The 21,542-nt window shown below is 34.0% G+C and overlaps 1 protein-coding gene across 3 annotated transcripts in view; it reads left to right on the top strand.

Moving 5' to 3' along the window:
• ATP9B (ATPase phospholipid transporting 9B (putative)) overlaps window positions 1-21,542 on the top strand; it is a 167,279-nt gene that overhangs the window by 30,221 nt on the left and 115,516 nt on the right. For all 3 annotated transcript variants that reach the window (XM_053940713.1, XM_053940706.1, XM_053940722.1), the window contains 3 exons: window positions 2,402-2,510; window positions 11,677-11,735; window positions 18,080-18,131. In XM_053940713.1, the coding sequence (XP_053796688.1) occupies window positions 2,402-2,510; window positions 11,677-11,735; window positions 18,080-18,131 (220 nt within the window). The remainder of the gene's footprint in view (window positions 1-2,401; window positions 2,511-11,676; window positions 11,736-18,079; window positions 18,132-21,542) is intronic.

The following is a 21,542-nucleotide window of genomic DNA, read 5'->3' as shown; positions in this document are numbered from 1 at the left end:
TCTATTCACCATGATGTGCTGTGTGCAGCGCTATACATTAGTGGGATAGTAAGGAAAAGAAACCATTAAACCTTTAGCATCTCAGCTAATTTCTATCCTGCTCAAAGGCAGAAAATACTGTATTTTGTGAACACCATTTATTTTTCTGTATGTTTGTCTTATTCAAAGGTATTTTGAACTATGCATCCCAGTTTTCACATATAGCTTGAAAATACCAGTATCTCAATATGTTTTTTTGCTAAACTCACTTGTTTCTACTATCTTTTCTACTAATAATCAAACTCCAGGTAAAAGGCAGCAATTGAATGTTGAGCAAAGCTAAGCATCCATGAGGAAAATATATAACACTTAAGTCTGATCCATTGGTCTGCTTTTGCTGCTTAACAGATAAGTTTAGGTTTTTTTAAAGGACATGTAACTACTGATAAATCTTCAGTAATAATCAGAGGAGCAAGTATGACTTGTATATTCTCTCAACATTTTAAAGGAAAATTGTTTGCCCTTGTACATAAAACCAAATTACTAGAAGCTGATCATTGTTAGAACTGTTTTGGTTTGGTATTTTTGTTGTTTTTTTTTTTTTTTTTTTTGATGGTGTATGTGGGTTTTGTGGTTGTTTTGTTAGGGTTTTTTTTTTTTTGCTTTTGATTTATTTAAAGAGTTTTTTACAATACAGATACAGTTAGATCAAGCCCCAAATTTCTTAAAACAAGACTGTTTTGCTAATTTATTTTCAATTGCTTTAGGGAATGGACTTATCATTTCCACTCCAGCATACAAAATATTTTAAAGCATACAGGTTTGATTGTAGGCAGTACACTAAAGATACTTACCTGCTTACAGTTAAAGAAAGATGATAGGTTTCCTTGTTAAACTGGCTTCACAATTTTAGCTCTCCTTTGGAAGAATATCAACTTCCTTGGAGCAAATGAGTAAAAAGAGAAATGTCTTTTTTAGATTGTTCCTCATAGTCATGGTCAACTGTACTCAGCTGCTCAGCAAGAGGCTGCTAGAGGAGATTCTTGCAAGTAGCGCCTTGCATTGTTTTTTTGATTACTGTCTAGTAACAATGTGTGTGCAAATGAGAAATATGTCTGAAGGTGCTTCAGGAGTGCCCTTTTTTATGTGGCTTAAATATCTATATTGGCAAAGCATATGAAAATACTGCTGTCAGAAAGGGAGAAAATCTGATTTTTTAATTCAATTATGCCCTGGGGAGTAAAAAGAGAATGCTCTCTGTATAGACCATTTTTTTTCTATGTAGTTCCACTATAATTTTTGCCAATGTAAACTTGAACAAATAAGTAGTGCTCAACTATAAGGTCACATCTGAATAAACCTTGGAACTTTGGTCTGGAACTGCAAAACATTGCTAAAATCTGTAGGAGGATTTTAGTCAACACTTTTAGGAAAACTCTACACCTTCACTCCTTTCATACTGCTGGGACACTAGGGGAAGTTTGGCAAAATGTGAACTTTTGCAAGAGAAGTCTAATGGCATAAATTTTCATCTATAAAGTAGTGGTGGTTGTCTGAAGTTAGATGGATAATGTAGAATCTTGTTTGTTGGTGGATTTGTTAATATTTTAATTTTGTATCCATCTTATTCATAGTAATGAAAGATCCTTTTACTGGTAAAAAATTTCTTTCTCTTTCATTGATGGTGAAAAACTCAAATGCTGAGTCTAAGCCAGAAGATCTGATCTGAGGAGGTTTAGAGAGGTAGAGAGGAAATTTATGTGCTTATCCCTGAATTGTTCTGTGTTTGTTAGCTTACCACCCTTTCTAGCCAGAGACCATCACAGCTGAGCGGAATATTCTGTGCATTTCCAGTAGAAGCTGCAGTAGCATTGTCTGTGAAAGGAGCAGCCAAAGGATTTAGACACTTAGTTTTTGAGAACAAATCCCCTTTTCCTTTGTCCATATTTGTGATGTGTTGCTAAATAGCTACATTTAAGATGCAAAATTATTGAACTAGCCATCCGTTTATCTTTTTCTGCGTAGTAGTAAAAAGGCAATTTTTCAGCATTAGAATTGGAGGCTTTTTAAATGTTTTTGGTAAAGCCCTAAAGTTTGTGGATGATAAGGAAATAACCTTGTTGAAACTATAAAGGCTGTCTTTAAGTAATCCAAAGCATCTTCTTTTTTTGCATTTCGAAATACTGTCTATGTGTATTTGGACAGGTAGTTACTCTAATTATATTTGTACAATGTGCAAGTATGATTTTGTTTTTCCTGGACTAAACCAAGATAGTATTTTAACTTATTGAATAAAAAACTCAAATCCAAATTTAAAAAAGAAAAGTAGATGTTCTAATCACATGTTCTTACTCTGTGTAGTGTTCCTGTTTGTCTATTCTAGCACTGAGAATTCTGAACTGCGTAATTGTATCTTTAACAGGGATTTGTTTTGACGGTCACAGTGGTACGGGAAGCTGTTGATGAATTTCGACGTTACAAGAGAGACAAAGAAATGAATTCACAGTTGTATAGCAAGCTGACAGTACGAGGTTAGCAACACCATTTTATAAATCCTTAAAATATTTCATCTTTTTCTTATATATACATTTGCAGGCTTTCAGTTTAAAGAAATAACTAATAGTTTCAAGCTAAAATACTCAGTATGAAATTTATATTCAATTAAATAAAGCAAGTGATTTTCCTTAGACAAATATGATTGTTAAATTTGGCCTGTTTAGGAATTTTAATACATATTTGGTTGTTTGTCAAAGAAAGGTGTATGTATATAATTTTATATATTTTTAAAGACTTCTGCTGGTTAGTACCCTGACTTCAAATTGCAGTTTACCTGTGAAATTGATGCTGAACAGTAACTCAACAACATTGTCAACTATATATCAAGCATATATAGGAAATAAGGGAGTAGTAAATAATGAAACTAATTAAAATTCCATGGAGCTTTTCAAATTTGGTGGATATATTTGTACTTAAGAAAAGGAAGGTGTATTGTGAGTCAGCTTCAATATCAAAAATATTAATTTGAATTTTTGCATGTAATTTGAAATTTGTTTGATCATGCAATATGGAACAGCCAGTTTTCTTTAATGAAAGGAGAAATCAGTTATGACTTTTTTTGGACTCAACACTTTTAACAGGTTTTCTTGAAGATTTTTAAGGAAGTGAAGCACTTCAGATGTGAAGTGACAATTAAATTTGGTAGGATATTGTAAATTTTAAACATGGGCAGAGAAGAGAATTGTGCGTTGCTCTTCACTTTTATGTGCTTGGCACTTCTTTCTGTTAGATTCAGAACAGAGTACCACATAGAAAGGTGCCAAAAATATTATCAAATCCAATTAATAACGTGACCTTACTATTACTGTCAGAAGGTTTTTTTCACTGTTAATGATTTTCCTTGGCATAAAAATTCTAAAAGAGGGAAGTTAAGGGTATTTGAGGTTGCACCTCAGGCAGTTAGGGTATGTGGCAGACATTATGCCAAATGTAAACTCTTTTTACTCCTTCCTAACACACAATTCAGTGCACTCTTTACTGTATCTTGGTGAATATTTTCTGAAAGTCCGTGGGAAGAGTAAACTCTGGATAATATTCTCTCCAGAAAACAAATGGATCAAAAGCTTGTAATGTAACACAAGTATGTTGTGTATGTTCCCATTTTTTGGAGTAATTGGAAGGTAAACAGTCAACAGTCTGGTTAGTGGTGGCATAACCTAGCAGCTGAGAGGCATTCATGCTGCTTCCTTGCAGTGTGGATACTTGCATTGTTTTCTGGAGTTTCCGTCCTGAAGGAAGCAACTGTAAGGAATAGTCTCATGTTCTTTCTTTCCTTCTCAGTCTGAAATACTGTTACCAACATTTAGAAGTACAGCTGTTGAAATTTGGCATATAGGACAATTGGCATAGCTATAATTTGTTTAACACAAGGGTTGCACTGCTGGCATCCAGATCTTTTTTACAGTCGTTAATACAGTCTGTTAGGAAATAGACTCTTAATGGCTTTTGTTTCAAATTTGTAATTTAAACTGCTAGTTGGCCTATTCATTTTTTAGATCTGTTATGATAGGCCACTGAACACTTACCTTGAAACAGATAGTACAATCCTACCCTATTCAGCAGCAGTGTTAGTAATCTGAAATTCTTAATTCAGGAAAGCTATGTACAGTTTGTAGTTACCTTTGTGATGTACATGTTAAGACTGATGTTTGCTCTTTAAGAGCAAAGTTTGGTACCTTTTGTGCTTCTCTTTTTTAAACATATGTTTAGAGTTAATAGGCATTTAAGCAGCATTTAAGTAGAAGTTTTGGAATTGCAATTTCCTCTGTCTCTGCTCATGAAATATTTTGTGAGGGTGTATGTATTTGAAAAAACCTTCATTTTGTGGCTTGTTCTGGAAATAAGGAAGTTGTCAATGAAAATTGGATTTGGTCACCTTAGAGATTTAAAAGTAGTATACAGTAGTGTGTAGGTAAAGCCCAGCAGTTATATCAGGAACTGACACATAGAGAGAAGATTATTGAAAAGAAGCTTTCAAAATGCCCCTTTTTAAAAAAAAAGGATATCAGCTTTTAACCTACAAGAGTGTTTGTCATTTTGACTTTCAGATTTTGGTGTCAGTGCCATCATGAATTCATACTTGAATTTTGTTCTGTTTTGTGTGTTTTTTGAAGACTGCTCTTCTACAGAAGTACAGATTCAAAAACTCTGCTTACAATGAACTCTGAATTCCATGTTGACAATTATATGTGATCATTGAATTAACAATGTTTTGAGTAATAAGTAATTTTAAGAGTGAAAACATTACTGCAGTAACCTCTCAAATGTACTATATGTTGCCACAAACCCATATATAAAATCATAAGTAGTGAAAAATTTCACTTTATTCCTCATATAGGATTCTTCCATAATGAGGTATTCTGAAAAGGAGAGATGTAATTTTGTTACAAAAAATGGGACTTCTTCCCATCATAATATTAGACAAAATTTTTTTACATGTTTAAAAAAGATGTAGGTTTATCTTATTTAACTGTGTAAAATAATAAAATCAAGTACTATGCTTCCATACACTATTTTTAAAAATAACTTTCAATATAATTACCTAATTTTTTCGTATTGACAGTATTTTTCAAGTGGAAAAATTTGTTTAGGCCTACTATACTAAAGTACAAGCTAATGGTTTGGAGAAAGAAGGCTTTGTTTCTTTTGAATGAACAAACATGATACTGATTTAATTAAAAGCCTGAAAACTGATGCCAGTCTTAAGAGTCACTTTTCAGAGTGGACCTGCACTTTATACTGCTCTAGCATTTTTTTTTCCTAATGGTTTTATGACTTGTGCTAGTTTTACAGTCTTCTATTTGAAATATATATTTTTTCTATCTTAAAGTGAGAGAAACTGACATAGAGATTTTAATGCTCAAACGGGACAGTAGAAAAACTTAAAATTAATAGGGATCACTGTTCAGTTTTAGTTGATATAAAAATGAAAATCTAATGAAAATAATATCTAGTTAGTTGTTTTCCAAATTATGTGTTTACTAAAGGAAAATAAACATATTTGTTGCAATAGAAGTTATTGGGATCTAAATTATGATTAATTACTTCCATAAAGATAGTGTGGGTCAGCTGATTTGTAAACTAATTTTTTTTTATACAGTGCTGCAGAAGATTAAAATTGGAAAGTCAGTGACTATCTATCAGGCTTAACTTTCTGTTGAAGTTTTCCTTAGTCTTGGGGAATTCTAAACATGTAAAATATGTGAATGCTGTCGTATGACTTGCATGTAGCTAGCGTAACAACTACCGACTTTTGAGGATAAGAGTATTCGCACTAGTAACTGTTGAAGACTTAGAATTTCTTTCTAGTAATTCAAAAACTTGAAAATATGTATTTATTGTAATCAGCTTTTTTAAATAATAATGAGCTGTTCAGAGCAGGAAATCAAGGGGGAATGGGACATCTCTTTTAAATGTTACTTATTTGTAGTTGGACAGGTGTTGACCAAATGAACGTCTTTAGGCTAATTCTGATTAATGAGATATCCAGTGATATGCAGTTCCCTATTTGTCATGTAACATGGAAAAGCTCACCATGTTGAATGGTCATCTCTTGTCACCCCTTGTTGAATTTGCAGTGTGTAACTTTGCACTTTGCAAGTTGGTGAACCTGCTAACCATGAAGTTAGAATTGTTTCTATTTTTTGAACCCTTCATGGCAAGTGATGAAACATGCAAATCAGTAAATGCATTGAAGTTTTTAAGTGAGCAAGTCAATTAAGTGTACCTATCTCATGTCTGTCATGTGATTCTTTTCCTTTGTTTACTTGATGCTTGATTGTTGTATCGAATATATTACATTGTTCAGTGTATGAAGAATTTGCTGTCCTTATCTAGATGTTTGCTGCAAAATCTGCTTTGCTGCATATGAAAGTCTGCAGATCATTAATAAACAGTTTTCAGTTGGAAGGAGGAATTTCTGTTTCAAAGCAGTTCACATGCATATCCTTTTCTAGAGTAGAAAATTGCAATGGGAAAAAAATTAAACCTGGGCATGCAGGTTTGGGAGGTCTTCTGTTTTTTTACCTAAAGGACAATTATACTTTTGACACAGTTTATTCTCTTGTGCACTTAGGTATGACCAGTTAAGTGCCTATAAAAGACTGCTATTCTGAAGCAGAATCACCTCAAGTTTAGAAACAGGCTATATTATCTACTTCATTAGTGAAAAGCCAATTGGATAATAAAAATGTAAAGCAATTTTAATTCTTCTTTTCTCCCTTTCCATTCTTGAAGTTGGCAGTTCTGAACCTTTCCTACTGAGGTTTGTCTGTGCACTCTTACTGAAGTTTCCAACAAAAAAAAAAAAAAAAAAAAAGATCAAGGAGAAAATAACTTACTATAATAATCACAACTATTAGTGGCAGAGGAGGCCTGCATCTGCCTCTTTATCTCATAATGTTTAACATGTTGCAGAACTCTCACTTTGCAACCTGCAAAGCAAAAGAAAAATTGAATGTCAGGAGAAATAAGTTCAGTGAAATAATTCCATCCAGGATTCAAGTGTGAAAGCTTAGGTCATGGCTGTATTCTTAAAAGCTATTAAGGAATAAGTACCAAAGTTGAAAAAACATACATTTAAAACTCTGTGAACTTAAGAAAATATCAATAACCAGTAATTACTATACAAGAGGAAAAAGCATGAAAGCTAGTATGTTTCTTTTGGAGACCTAGAGTGATTTCAATTTTTTTTTTTTTTTTTGGTTAGTATTTCAGCTCTTCAAGAACAGTTTGTCCCTCTGCTTTGAAAATCCAGTCTATTAAGAAACTACACTATATCTGAATCTAGAGGTACAACATTAGGTCATTATTGCTTGTAACATTTCAGACCTACTGATGATTTTATTCCTGGTATTCAGAGCATTTGCAACAGACAAGTTTTAAAAAAAATATTCAAATTTTATCTGATTAGGGAATCAGTATTATCAACAGAAACAACTTGAAATTTTAATGTAAGAAAGAATTTAAACTAGATGCCAGAAGAGAGGAAAAATCAAGGGGACTATTATTCCACATTTTTGCAGCATTGAGGATATTGGCTAAGGAAGAATTTTACCCAAGATTAGACAGGACACATAGGAGAGAAGCTAAGAGGCTTTTTTTGTAGAGTTTTACAATTGGTGGTTAAAGACTAACCTTGCTTCACTATGTAAGATGGAGTTTGAAAGAACAACCTACAGACAGCACTTGCTCTGAAAGATCAGCGTCCTCACCTTGGACTCATTTTAGTTTTCCTCCACTGCCTGCCTGCTGTGTTCTCTTCCAACTTCCCATATGTTATGTGTACTCTAATTATGCTGACAGTTCAGGCTAATAGATATCAGGAAGAACTTTCATATGGTCCATGCTGCCACCAGTCAAAAGAGATTTGTATTTATGGGTTAGAGACAAGCACCAGTACTAACTCCACAAACAGTACTTCAGACAGTATTAAATGTACCATGGGTAAGGTGTAATAGGAACTTAAAAAGAATTTGAAAATGCTGTTTTCAGAAGTGTCTGTTCATTCTAGAGTGGCTGTCAGGTGATGGAGATACTTTTTAATAAAAAGAAGCATATTTTATACCCACATTTTGTTTACTTCATTTCTTTTTTTTTGTGTGTGAAGTACTTGTTAGCACATATGAGGTATTTATTAGTTTTTCAAATCATTGCAGTTCATTTAAACTGGTTTTATCTTGGGAGTATAATGACTTACTACAGACACATTTCAGTGTTCCTATTCTACATAATTTTATACATTGCTTCAGGCGAAAGCCTTGTGCCTTGGTGGACTATAAAGTCTGGATGCGTAGCCTCTTCTGACAGCTTTGGACTTTTTATTGGTAATTACACAGATGGTGAAGTATGTTTTGCTATGGAGGTGTTTTTAGAGAAAAAATTGTTCGCAAAAATAATTTATACAGTGAATAACATTCAGTGTCTTTTTTTTCTAAATGCATCTTCATTAAGACATAGTATTGCATTATTTTAACGTTCTCTGAAATGGTATCTAATGAGTCTCATTTTTGCTAGTCTAAAAGAAAATGTTTATGTTGACTTTCCAGAATTTTAAGTCACTTTTTTAATTACTGCCACATTTTACCATTTAGTACTTAATGTAATATATCCTGCCATTCAAATTTATTGTAGAATTGTCCTGTATGTATGTAAGGCCTTTTCCTTATGTGTGAGATGTACAGGATGATCCAACAAGACATGTTAGTGTCTAATAAAGAGAGCATTCTGTTTTGTTATTGTCCAAGACTGAGCACCAAGATGTTTCCTATTACCATCCGAGTAGCAGTTGCATCTGGACAGTTTTCCTTATCTCCTGTTAATAGGCCCATCAATGTCTTGCCACATGACTCAGAGATAACACTCTCCAGGAGCCAGTTCTGTTTAACAGGTGATTAAGAACACATCTTGTGACTCAAAATAACATCAGCCCATTGTGAGATGCTCCGCCCAGGGAGAGAAGCTAGGCATTCCCACCTGGATAAATCCAGGGATTTCTAGACAGAAAAGCAGCCTTTCCACAGGTTTCCGAGAAGACACAGCAACCACATCTGCCACTCCAATTTGGACTGCTACCAGCACGCTGGCCAGGTTGTATTCTGACTTTGTCAGTGGTCTTCCTTTTGTATCATTGCATGTATTTTTGTCTTTTTTTTTTTTTTCCTTTCCCAATAAATTGTATTTCTGACTTAGAGTCTCTCACTGGTTTTGCTTTCAAACCAGAACAGTTATACTAAGCCACCTGGAAAACAATCTGATAAGGAAACTTTTCAGTTCATTAAGTGAAAGTCCCGGAGTTGCTAGATGAAGTACAAAGGTGCAGTGTGGGTTCCTCTTAGTGTACTTGGCACCAAAAATTTTTGCTTTATGTCTGCGCTACATATTGTTGCAAATGAACATTCTCTCTTCTCTTGGTCTTTCAGGCATAGTGTCTTTTGGTCTTTACTGTAGGTGCAGTTTTGGCTTGACTGTGGAAAATCTGATTGTTTAAGTTGATAAAATTGCCAGTAATTGCATTTGGTTAGTACCTCTGAATAGTTTTGCTCATACATGACTGTATAGGTAGTGTAGATCTGAGACTTGACATAGCTCTTACTAGAATTTTTGTGACTGTTACTGCTATAATCAAGTGATTGACTGATAAATAGATGAAAATTGTTAGCAAAAGAATGGAAAATAATATAGGTAATGCTATTCTTTTGGTAAAGCCAGCAAACTTAGAAAGCAAAGTAACATTACAGTATTTTTTCTGGTATATACTATTCACTTCTAGTCAAAACTTCAGAATTTTTAAGGAGAAATCACAGGCTTGTGCAGGTAAGCAGGTGAAATACGTTGATTTTATGTCAGACTGTTGTTTTAGTGATTGAGCTTTAGTATTACTTTAAATTAAAAAAAAAGGAAAGCTTTTGATACATTGATACTAATTTAATTTCCATAGGTATCTCAAAAGTCTTGTAGAGAATTGCTGATATTCTTGCTATAGCTTTTTATACCTTCTACAGTCTTCTGCCACTTCCTATCCCCTCACAAATTTATCTATTGAAGACTGCATTTGTCTTATATTTGAGAGCAAAGGACAGAAAATGCTTCTGGCAACTGAAAAATGGAACTAGTGTAAAAGGTCACTATCAGTAGCGAAGTCTGGCTCTCAGAAGTAACTTTGCAGACAAGCCAAACAAAAATTGTGGTTTTCCTGACACTGCACATTTTCAAAGTGCTGTTTTAATGGAAAATATATCAAATATTAGCTGTATGTTACAGGAATACATTTATTATTGGCTGAATAAGAGTTGAAGCAACTGCTGCTTTTGCATGAAATTTTAAAGAACAAGTACTCAAAATAATTACTCATAATGTGAATCTTACTACCTTTTAATAAATGTAAATGTAAGTATAAGGAATTTTAGTCTCTCTTTACTGAGAGTTGTAATGAGAAGGTCTCATGGATTTGCATCCTACCCTAGTTTTCTTTTGCTATACTTAATATAACTGAGATGTGACTGTGCATTGACAAATCTGCTACTCATAGTATTTTTGATTAAGCTTCAAACTTTTTGCTGCTCAGTCTGTGCTTTTGTGTGTTTTCTGTTCTAATTCATTCCACCTGTCATTTAGAGCTCTAACACCATGCCGTGTTTTGACATACTTTCCATGTTATACCTGTGGCTTGGAATCATGGTAGTATTTCTGTTGAGGGAAGATCATACTTACAGGGGGTGTGTTTCAGCTCAGCAGGATATTCAAATATGTGTGTATCCCTCAGAGGATTTTGGGTTTTGGTCATTTTTAACTCAAGGAAGCAACTTTATTTTGGAGTTGTGGACCTGGGACTAGAACTCCTGAATTTCTGAATTCTATTATTGATCTCTCCTGAGTTCAATAATAACATATTTTGAGCAATAGCTTAACCTCTCTCTCTCAGTTTTCCAGTCCCTCAAATAAGAATATTAAAACTTGAGACTCTTACAAATATTAATACCCTACAGAATGTGTGGAAATTGGAAAATGTGTTGTATATATTTTTGAGTGAATTGTTTATAGCAGTTACTGAATGGGCAGCTTTAGAGAATGAAAAACATCTGTTTCAGCTTTTGATGTTTTACTTTTCTAGAATTAAATCTTTAGGCATTTCTTTGACTTTAGAGAGTTTTATGTCTTTTCTGCTATAATTGCCAACATTATCAGACAGTGCCAATTACATCAGGAACTTTAGTGGTTACCTGTTGGTAACTGTGCTGTGAATAACCACTCATGTCTGCAAGACTGCTCCATGACTATAAACTTACCAATTCTTGTCAGACACAGAAGTGCAGCTTGGTAGATATGAAAGATTCCTTTTTCCAATTTTACAACTCTATTGCAGATACTATACATCAGACTTGGGCATCTACCATATGTATTTTTCCTCTAATACTTCTACAATAGCTAACAGGTTACAAAAGTGGAATTTTTTAAACCACTGGGTTATTTATTCAAACAGATGAAATGTATTTATCAATGTATTCAGCAGAGATCTGTTTTGTATCAATTGTAACATTTTCACTTAATAGTAGCATCTATAAATAATGCTTGCATTCTGGGATTTATATTCTTGTTATTCTTTATTAATGTTGATTACATTTCTTCTTTTTTTTTTTTAAGGTAAAGTGCAAGTTAAGAGTTCAGACATACAAGTTGGAGACCTCATCATAGTGGAAAAGGTTGATACTTTTAAAATATATTTTAGAGACTAAAGATTATTAACATGCTAATTATCTTCTGAGGAAAAGTGTATCAAGGTACTTATCTGTGAAGTCCTAACTAGCTAGTATTTTAATTCAAGTCTTATTTGAGAATCTTCAAGGAAGTCTATTATAAAATTAATTATATTTTAACTGAATGTATATATTTATATTTTATGAATAGTTATATGCTTGAATCAATCTTCTGAAGGGAATAGAATTACAGAATTAAATTCCCTGTCATGTGCTGTGCTGAATGTTTTAAGATATCTCGTTACTGATACCTTCCTTTTGATGGTTAAATCAATGTTTCTCTGTCTGAAGCTTTCAAAGATAATCTTTATTTATGCGTGTATATATACACACACACACATATATATATTTATATATTTGTATTATTTTAATATAATATGTATCTAACGATATATAATTAAATAATGAGAAAGTTTATATGTTTTTTAATGGACAGAAAGCTTTCCAGTTTACAGATGGTGAGTGAGAGCTGTGAATTCTTCTTTGCTCTATATTAACATAATTATAAAGATTGTTGCTTATTTCAGTTGCCTTTCTGGGCTACTAAGAAATTAGTGTGATCTTAGAAGTCAACTTAAATTTGTTGTCAGAGGTAACTGTTTTTGCTTCAATTAATTCTGGAAAAGTGACTCACTTTCTGGGTGCCTGCAACTGATTCCCTTCACACTTTGTATCAGAGAGGTGATCCAAGGAGACATCTCAAATTGAAGCTTGTATCTACTTCTGCTTGATTTGAAAAACTTCTGTTTCCTTTCTTTCTATTTCTTCTGTAGTTCAAAGAAAAAAACAATACACCCAAGTCTCATTTGGCTTGCTGCTCTCAGCTTAAAATATATATATTTTCATGTAGTTTTCACAATTTCTTGCCTTTTCTCCTGTTCTTTTTTGTATACTCTATGTACCTTATAACTTTTTGGGCCCATCTGAGCAGCAAGTACTAGGCTGTGCAAGAAAAGCACTGGTATATTTGGCCTTCACATCTGTTTTGCTTTATACTATATTACGTTAGAGTGGAGGTGGAATTGGCTTGCACATGCTTGCTTCTGCCTATTCCGGAACTTCTAGGAGACTGAGATACTTGCTTTGATTTTTGTTAGGGAATTTTTTGGCCCTTCTTGAACTCTAAACCTGGAATTAATTATTATAGAGTGTAGGGAAGACCCTGATGGCTACTTAGGTAATTTGCTTTCCCTGAAATTCACTGTGATCCATCTGTCTGTTGGATTATACTAGAATTTGGAAAACTGGAGTTACTTTGGGGATCATTCTGTCATGCATGATGTTGCTATTTTAGCAGTATTCACAGTAGCTTAGAGCTCGTATGTTGTAAGTGCCTGAAGTTTCTAATGAAGAAAAGTCATGTTTAAGGATTTAGAGAAATAATGAGTAATGGGCTTTTTGATGAAGATTTTAGTCAGGTATTATCAGTAAGATGTTTGAATGCTTTGAATGTAGTATTTCAGTTTCAAGCTCCCTACTGCCCCAGCAGAGCTGTCTTTTTTCCTTTTCACCTAGCTGGGGGTGCTTTCAGGCTAATGAAATTAAATGTTTTCTCGTTCTGTTGAGGAGTGTATTTTGTTGGAGCAAGCAGTTTTCAATTTCAGAGTATGACTTAAGCCAAAGAACCAGTCAGGAGTGAAACATTCAATTGCTCACTCTAATGGCAGAGAAACAAGTTAACATTGTATTTGACTGGTAGATACGTCAACAGCATCTGCAGTGAAATTAATGATTCACTTGAGCTGAAGATCCATATGTTAACTAGTGAGTACATCACAAATACTAACAACTTAAGTGACAGGCTTTTCTAGATTTAAACTTTGAAAATCCTGTGATTGTCTTTTTTTTAATAGTCCTAATTAATTTCAAAGTATTTCTTAAGTGACTGTAATATGCTTAAAATAGTTTAGTTTCAAGTAATAAATCTATTGTTTCAACTACATGAATAGTGAAAATTTCATATAGCACTATTACTAGACAGGATAAAGCCTGAACAGATGAAAATATTGCCTAATTTAAAGCTCAAAGGCATTCATATCTGTTAGCTGAAAAATAGTCCCCTGTCTTGAACAGTCATGCTACTTCTGGATGTTTTCCTTGGCTTGTGTTACATTTTTAATTTCCAGTGGAAGCACAGATGTGCACAGTATTCCTAAATAAGACAATTGAAGGGTTGAGTTGTTGAGTTCAGATATTGTTATTTAGACACTGTACCTTATTGACTGTTTGAAATACATTTTGAGGATGTGAGGAGGGCATAAAACTCAAAAACACATTTAGTTAATAATAATAACTACACATTTATGAGACAACAGTTAACAATAACAACACATAATAGTGATTTAAAGCATGAGAGCAGTAATGATTTTTCTTCAAACCTTGAGAGCTTTTCTTGGAGCTATAAAGGTACACAATTTTTTCTTAATCTTGTGTGTAAAGTGAAATTAATCCAGTATTTGCAAGGATTGCAGCTAATGCTAACATGCAGTATTTCACAGCATGCAGATCCAAGAAGACAACTGGGAAGTGCCTGTTCTATTAATAACTCCAAAGTAAGCGGGAGTATTTTAGTTAATAATATAAGTACATCGTTCATTGCATGCGTGGAGAAGGAAGGACAGTAAATGCAGAATTCCAAGGGTCTGTAGCTATGCACAATTGAGGGGAATTGGAAGACTGACTAGGGAACAGGAAAAGTTTATGTAAATAACAATTTCATGATAATAACATGAGAAAAATATAAAAGTAATTTGAAAGCTATGAGAAGAGCATTTTTTAAGTGAATATTGTAGCCTGTATTGCAGAAAGTATAGATGTCTTTATGGGTTTCTTGTTTACCAGTCTGGCTGGTATTCCTGGATGACATAGAGTTACTCATAGGAACCCTGGAGCTGGGTTGCCTTGTACAAAGCAAGCACTTGCCTTGTATTGACCATTGGCTGGGTGTAGTTAGAGATCTAGGACTGAATCTGGAAGTGTGCAAACACTGAGATAAATGGAAGCCCTCCTTCTCTGGAGCTCTAATTCTGCCCTGATTTAAGAAAAACAATGTATTCAAGTAATTTTCATGACTTATATGTTCAAATTTCAGTATATGTTAATAAGCATTTCTGGTATCATCTCTGTGGTAATTGAAATTTTGTCGTTTTTTCATGGGTTTCTGAATGTTTGAAGTTGTATCTGTTGTCATTTTAACTTGTTCTACTTTGATAGATATGACATGAGACGGCTAACGTGATTGACATACTGCTGCTGTTTGACTGTGACAATGTACCACAGAATTAAATTTTCTCCATAATGAGATGCTAAAGATTTTTGTAGCATACTTGCCATCTGTTTTTGTGTAGTAACACTTTTGTAGTGACTAGGTATGTATCTGCAGGTCTATCTTTGCTCTTCAGAGTCAGCAATAATATTGACAATGTTTTTGGTACCCAGTACTCCTGCAGTGTCTTTCTGTCCCCTTCCAAATTATGAAAAACCTGATAATAAAATAAGATGTCAATTTAAAATACTTTAAAGACAAGTCACTCTGTAGCCTTCCCTACATGGCAGGATACATTCAGATACATTTATGTAGAAAAGGTTTCATTATTTTACAGGAAAGAAAAATGAGCAAGACAGAACAAAAAGAAGGCAAAATCTATCTATCTTTTGTATTAAAATGAGAAAATAATTTGATCACAATCTATAACTTTCTTATTGGGGGCAGAGGGGGAGGAGTTGCTGATCACCCTCTGGTGATCAGCAGATCTGCTTCAGGACATGAGGAAATGGAATCACAACGGTATGCAGCAACCGTACAAGGAGTAATGTCTTTAAATTGAAAAATGGTACATACAGATTAGATAGGAGCCAGAAATTCTTCACTGTGAGGGTGGTGAGACACTGGAACAGATTGTCCAGAGAAGTTGTGTATTCCATGTCCCTAGCAGTGTTAAAGGTCAGGCTTTGAGCAACCTGGTCTAGTAAAAGGTGTTCCTGCCCATGGCAGAGGTTTGGAACAAGATGATATTTAAGGTCCCTTCCAACCCAAGCCATTCTATGATTCTATGAATAAAGTTGTGTTAGGGAAAGTTCTGGGAAAAGGCTTGTCACTGAGAGGCTGGACAGTCTCTGGAACAGGATTTCCAGAGAAGTGGTCATGGCACCAAACCTGTTTGAGTTCAAGGACTGTCTGGATGTTGCTCTTAGTCAAATTATTTAATCATAGTTAGTCCTTAAAGCAGCAGGGAGTTGGACTCTCTGATCCTTATGGGTCCCTTCCAGCTTCAAATATGCTATGATTCTGCCCAGTTTTGTCAGGCATAAAGTATCTGAATCTTGCATACTCTGGGCCAGACTGTTTAATTTACTCAATGTGAACTGTGTCCTCTGTGGAAATTGGTAGTGACTTGTAAGGTACCTCCTTTGTATTACCAGAACTTCTATTTAATTCAGTATTAGATCATTTGACTGTTATTTTTGGATACTGGTGAAGTGTTTTAGCTTGTTTACAAGTAGCTGGAAGTTTGTAGGCATGAAACCAGTAACCTGAAACTTGTGTAATGGATTTATGTCAGAGCTGGCAGGGGAGCTGTAAAAATGTATAGCTAATCTATATTAAGACTGGATATCTGTTTAATTGTTATTGTCATTGAATTATTTAATTTAATTTTCAAGTTGCCTTTTCCTTTTTCTCTTTTTTCCTTCTAGTAGGTGCAAAATAATATAGTTTAAGATTAATCTTTTTTCTGCATTTTTTTGCAAATTTGAATGAGATATTCCTAGTTGAATCTGGGCTCATGGTGGATAATAAATTTCACTGCATCCTTAATTATTAGCTCGTATAAAGCAAGATTCAAAAAAAAGTTGTACTAGTTAAACAGCCTCTTCAAGGTGAATACTGTTGGCATAAAAGCAAGTGAATTTTATTTGTAAAACCATAAAGAGTTAAAATAGGAAATGCTGCAAATCAGGAAATATTAATAGATGAAAATGCATCATTTTAAGTTATGCAGAGGGTTTTTTGCTATTTGTGTAGAATTTTCAGGTAAACTAAAACATGCATCTATTTTTTAGTGTTTCCCAACTTCCTCATTTTTCAAGTTTCATCTTTGCTTATGATAGTAGCCCTCTCTGTAGCCCTTTATGGCCCCTCTTTACTGAACTTCCCATAGAGAATAGAATTACAATTGCTTCCAGTCCCATTTATAAATCGGTGTTGCTGAGAGTATGTTACAAGGAGTGGTGAGAAGTACTGGTCTCCTAGAGATTCAGAGAGTTTACATCATCTTATTTTGGAAGCTAAGCCCATATAACACATAGTCTGGCAGTTGACTTTGGCAGATCTCTTCAGATCACACTATTCCAAATGGCACTGTTGTGGTGGCATGCTGATCTTGGGAAGGTTTCTTTGCATTAATGGAAAACCTTGCTTTTTTCCTTTCCAGTCCAGTGCCTTGCAAATTTTGATATGTTGGTTATTTTTGCTTATTCTGGTGTTTCATTCCTAAACCCTGTGTAACTGGTGCTGGTATATGCCTTGGGAACAAGTGGAGAGAGAGCTGAGGATTTGGGTAGTGATGTAGCATATACCATGTGTGTGGGATCCTGGTATTGTTCATTTTGTTTAACCTGTGAAAGCTTAGATTGGCCTTTCTGTGATCAACAAATAATTGAAAACTTGATACAGACAGTTCTGTGCTGGAAAGGGAAATGACAGAACAGGTACATCTGACTATGCATATGATTCCATGTCTTAGTGAGGAAGAATTTCTGTTCATTTTACATATATGGAATAGGAAAATGCTGTTCCCTAATTTGCTATTTCCCCTGTGTGTGCTTGTGTGTGTTGGAAGAGAGAAGAATGCTTGGTATACATAGCATTTGCAACTTGAGTGCCAAGACAGATATTTTAAATTTACTTTTTTTTTTCTATTACATGTGCTAACTGAATGTCAGAGTTTTGCTCAGTGAAATTATGCTTTCAGATATTTCGATTATATATTTATATACTTGAAGTACTGTTTTCAGTAAAGAAAATGTTAATCTGTTCTTCAGGTATTTATGATTCACTTATAAAGAACATCTGAAAGGATTAGCTGCTGTTTGCTTATGGTATAATTTTTCGAAAATATTGATTTCTGAATTGCAAATGCTGAATGTAAAGTACTGTGAGAAATCTTATTTTAATTGAGTTTCAATCCAAGTATGACCTTTTGGTGATAGATCTTACTGGACTTTTGATTGGAATTCACTTTTTTTTCATACTTACAAAATATACCTTTTTTTTCTTCTTCTTCTCTCAGAATCAACGAATCCCATCTGACATGGTGTTTCTTAGAACCTCGGAAAAAACAGGTATGTTTTCACAATTCACATGGTCACATGATAAGTTGGTGGTTGTGGTAGAGTTTTAGATTGTACATTGTGGTCAATTTGAAATGGTTAAATCAGATTAATGAGAGAAAGTCCATACATGAAAAGCACATTATGCTTGGACTGCAAACCAGGAGTAATGTTACTGTGAACATGAGACTTCTATAGATATGTTTCTCCACATGAATGGTCTTATGAGCTGTTTTAACAAAAGGTTTAAATATTAAAAATGTTAAAAATATTTAGCAAATAGATTTATAAGACTGTATTTTGCTAGTATGATTTGACATTAATTTCACATTCTAACATGATTTGCAACTGATCATTGTCTTGTGACGTACATTTTATGTCATCTGATTGTGTTTCTGTTATTAAATTTGATAGAACTCAAATCTGAACCTACTAATATGTGTTTAAAATAACTATTTTTGGAAAATATTATTACAATGACCTGAATTCCTGAAATAACTTTTTGGGGTTCTTTTACTTCAAAATAATACTGCCTTTTTGATCAGTCAAAAAAAAAAACAACTCCAAAAAACCAGGAATTTTCTTGCCTGAGAGAAAGAAAAGTGCTGTGCTTGTTAGCTCCATTTCTCTTGGTGATGGGGGAGTACACATGGTGATAGGGGAGTACTCTTAATCTTTGAGAAACAAATATCTCCTTTACAAAACAGCTATAATTTATAGGGTTCCTATAAAGTTTAGAAATTACTACTGGATGCCCCTGTGTATAACCCAGATGAGTTTTCCTCCTTTATATTACCATTTCTCTTCAGATCCTGAAGAACTGTCTGGTATTTGTCAGACACCACTAAATTTCACAAAGCTAATAGCTGTGATATTGGTAAAGCCCTGTATTAGTGGCACATACTATTTTACTGTGGCACTAGAGTTCTTTCATATATTTCAGATAAAAGCCTAAATTTGTAGAGATCATTTGAAAGAGAAGACAAAAATATTTCTGATAGCCTACGGAACTCCAGTAGAGCTATATATTTGCTAAGAGAAGAAATTTCTGATAGTTCTTCTCTTTTATATATATATATACTGTTAATGCTGATTACATGCAGTGGTCATCTATAACTGGCCTGGAGTGACAAAGTCTTCTAGTGGTGTTATATAAGCTCCATTTTTGTTAACCACCCTCTGGTTCAGGATACAGGAATTTTCTTTTTATTCCCTCTCAGAACCCCAATCTATTAAAAAGCCTAATTTTCTGTTGACAAGCAACAGGTTAACTAGTTTTATTGGTGTTGCACTTCTTTAAAAAAAAAAAAAAAAAGAAAGCAAAACCACACAAAAATAATTTCCTAAACTTCAAGCATATGGCAGTAATTGTTTTTTGACTAAAGAGTGAACACTTACATCTGTAATTGTTTCTTCCTGATGTTGCAGTTTTGACTGATTTATGCTTTAATTTATAGTTGAAACTTGTAAGTACTTTGTGAAATAGTTTTTGCAAGGTTTTATGTTCTATATATAATTTTATCTTCTGTGTAATAAAGCAGTTTAACTATAGCTTCTTACTATAAATCTCTAAAGAGTAAAGTGGAAAGTTTGAAGTAATCTCAAAATCCAAACCTCCCTGTAAGCTTCTTCTGGGGTAAAGTACAATTTTACAGCTTCAATATTTACATTCCATATTAATGTAGTCTGCAGCACTGCAGTATCCTACATCATCACTCAAAAAAGAAGCAATTTGAATTATAAATGGGCAGCTTACAAAGTTCATCCAGAAACTCATCCCCCCCAATGCATTTTTACAGTTTTCTAGGCTATTTTTAACTCCATGTAGCAGAAGCTGCATTCTGGGGTATCAAACCTATTTTGATAAAACTAATTTCTTACTAGATGCATTTTTCCCTTTCTTTATCAAATGCATTGTCTTGTAGGTAGAATGATCTCTTCAAAGATCTGATATAATAACTTGATGTCAATTGTGTGCCTGTATCTAATTTCTAAGATTCCTATGTTTATTAATCAAACTTTACAGAAGTTATAGTCTAAAAGCTCATATTGGTGGGCCTTTGTTTTGTATTCATGTGACAGTTTGTAACATTCGTATTCCTCTCTTTCATGGACGGAGGCAGCTAGATGGCTGTTCATATTTTCAGTTAGGATTACTTCCCGGGGGATGGAGCAGGAGAAAATCATTCCTCAAATGTGAATTCTTTGCTGCTGTCTGGCTCCCTGTATAACAGAGGTTTCCAAAATATTTTCATTGACTTACAAAATAAATAAAAATAATTTTTAAAAATTAGGCATGAAAAGCTTATGGAGTAATATGTTGGAGTTCTATGTATTTGAAAAGGTAGGAGGGGATTATCTATGACTGAATCTTGATTTTACTCATTATATATGGCAGAGATGACAAGGTATTTGGATGATTTGTCCCATTTATCAGCCTTCCACCAAATGAAAGGAAATGTTCATGCTGAGCTGACTGCAAAAGATGGTTTAAAGGTTATTTTCATTTTCTGTATAAGCAGGCAGCATGCCAAAATTAACTGACTACCTTAGTGTAAAGCTGTTATGCAAATGTAAGCAAGATCTCTGTTACACCAACACAAAGCTCCCTTGCTGAAATTAAACTAGATCTTAAGTGGCCCTTAACAAAACTTTTAGGATCATTTTTAATTTGTTTGGCATATTCTATGCATTTCATTTGTCTATATGCTGTCTCAATCAAAAAACAAAGGCTAGACAGGGCATTCTAAAGATCATTATATAACTTTATAATCGTCCACAGAAACTGCCAACTGAAGCGTGCGTTAATAACTTCATTATGGGAGTATCAAAGATACTGTGTGTTTAAAACACAATAAAAATTTCAAAGATAAACTCTTTCCTTCTCTGAGCTACAATCCTTGCACTCCACATTGGCTGTACCTTGGTGCAGTGACTGGCTTCTTATCTAGGTCAGGTATTCCTACGGTAACACATGTTCTGACATGATCTGGGTCTCACCTTCCCTGAAAATGTGGTGCATGTGACTGTAAGACTCTGTGTTTCTAGAATATTTGTACTCTTTTTACTTTCAAATGTGAAATTCTGAGAGAAATACAAACTTTATAGGGTGACTACAGAGTGTCAAAAAAGAAATAATGAAGGTTATGTTTTTCCAGACAAGCTTTTTATTTACATGCCTCTAATAATTCCAGATTCATGGTGAAAAGCTGGCAAATGCAGTGGCTGGTTCTGAGCTAAGCAAATGATTTTAGCTATCAACTTTTGCTAGGTCTTGGAACAGATGACTGTTGAAGTTAGCAGCTTGGCTTTTCTTTTGTTCATATGGCTTCTTCATCCTCTCTTGTTTCACAAAAACTCAGGGAACTTCCTAAGTTTGAGATCATTGTTCTGCCATACTAGATTGAAATTGGCCACAAGTCA

This window comes from Vidua chalybeata, chromosome 1 (assembly GCF_026979565.1).
Source record: "Vidua chalybeata isolate OUT-0048 chromosome 1, bVidCha1 merged haplotype, whole genome shotgun sequence".
Lineage (NCBI taxonomy): Eukaryota > Metazoa > Chordata > Aves > Passeriformes > Viduidae > Vidua > Vidua chalybeata.
Note: the sequence above shows the minus strand (reverse complement) of the source record. Positions and strands in the feature narration are given on the sequence as shown.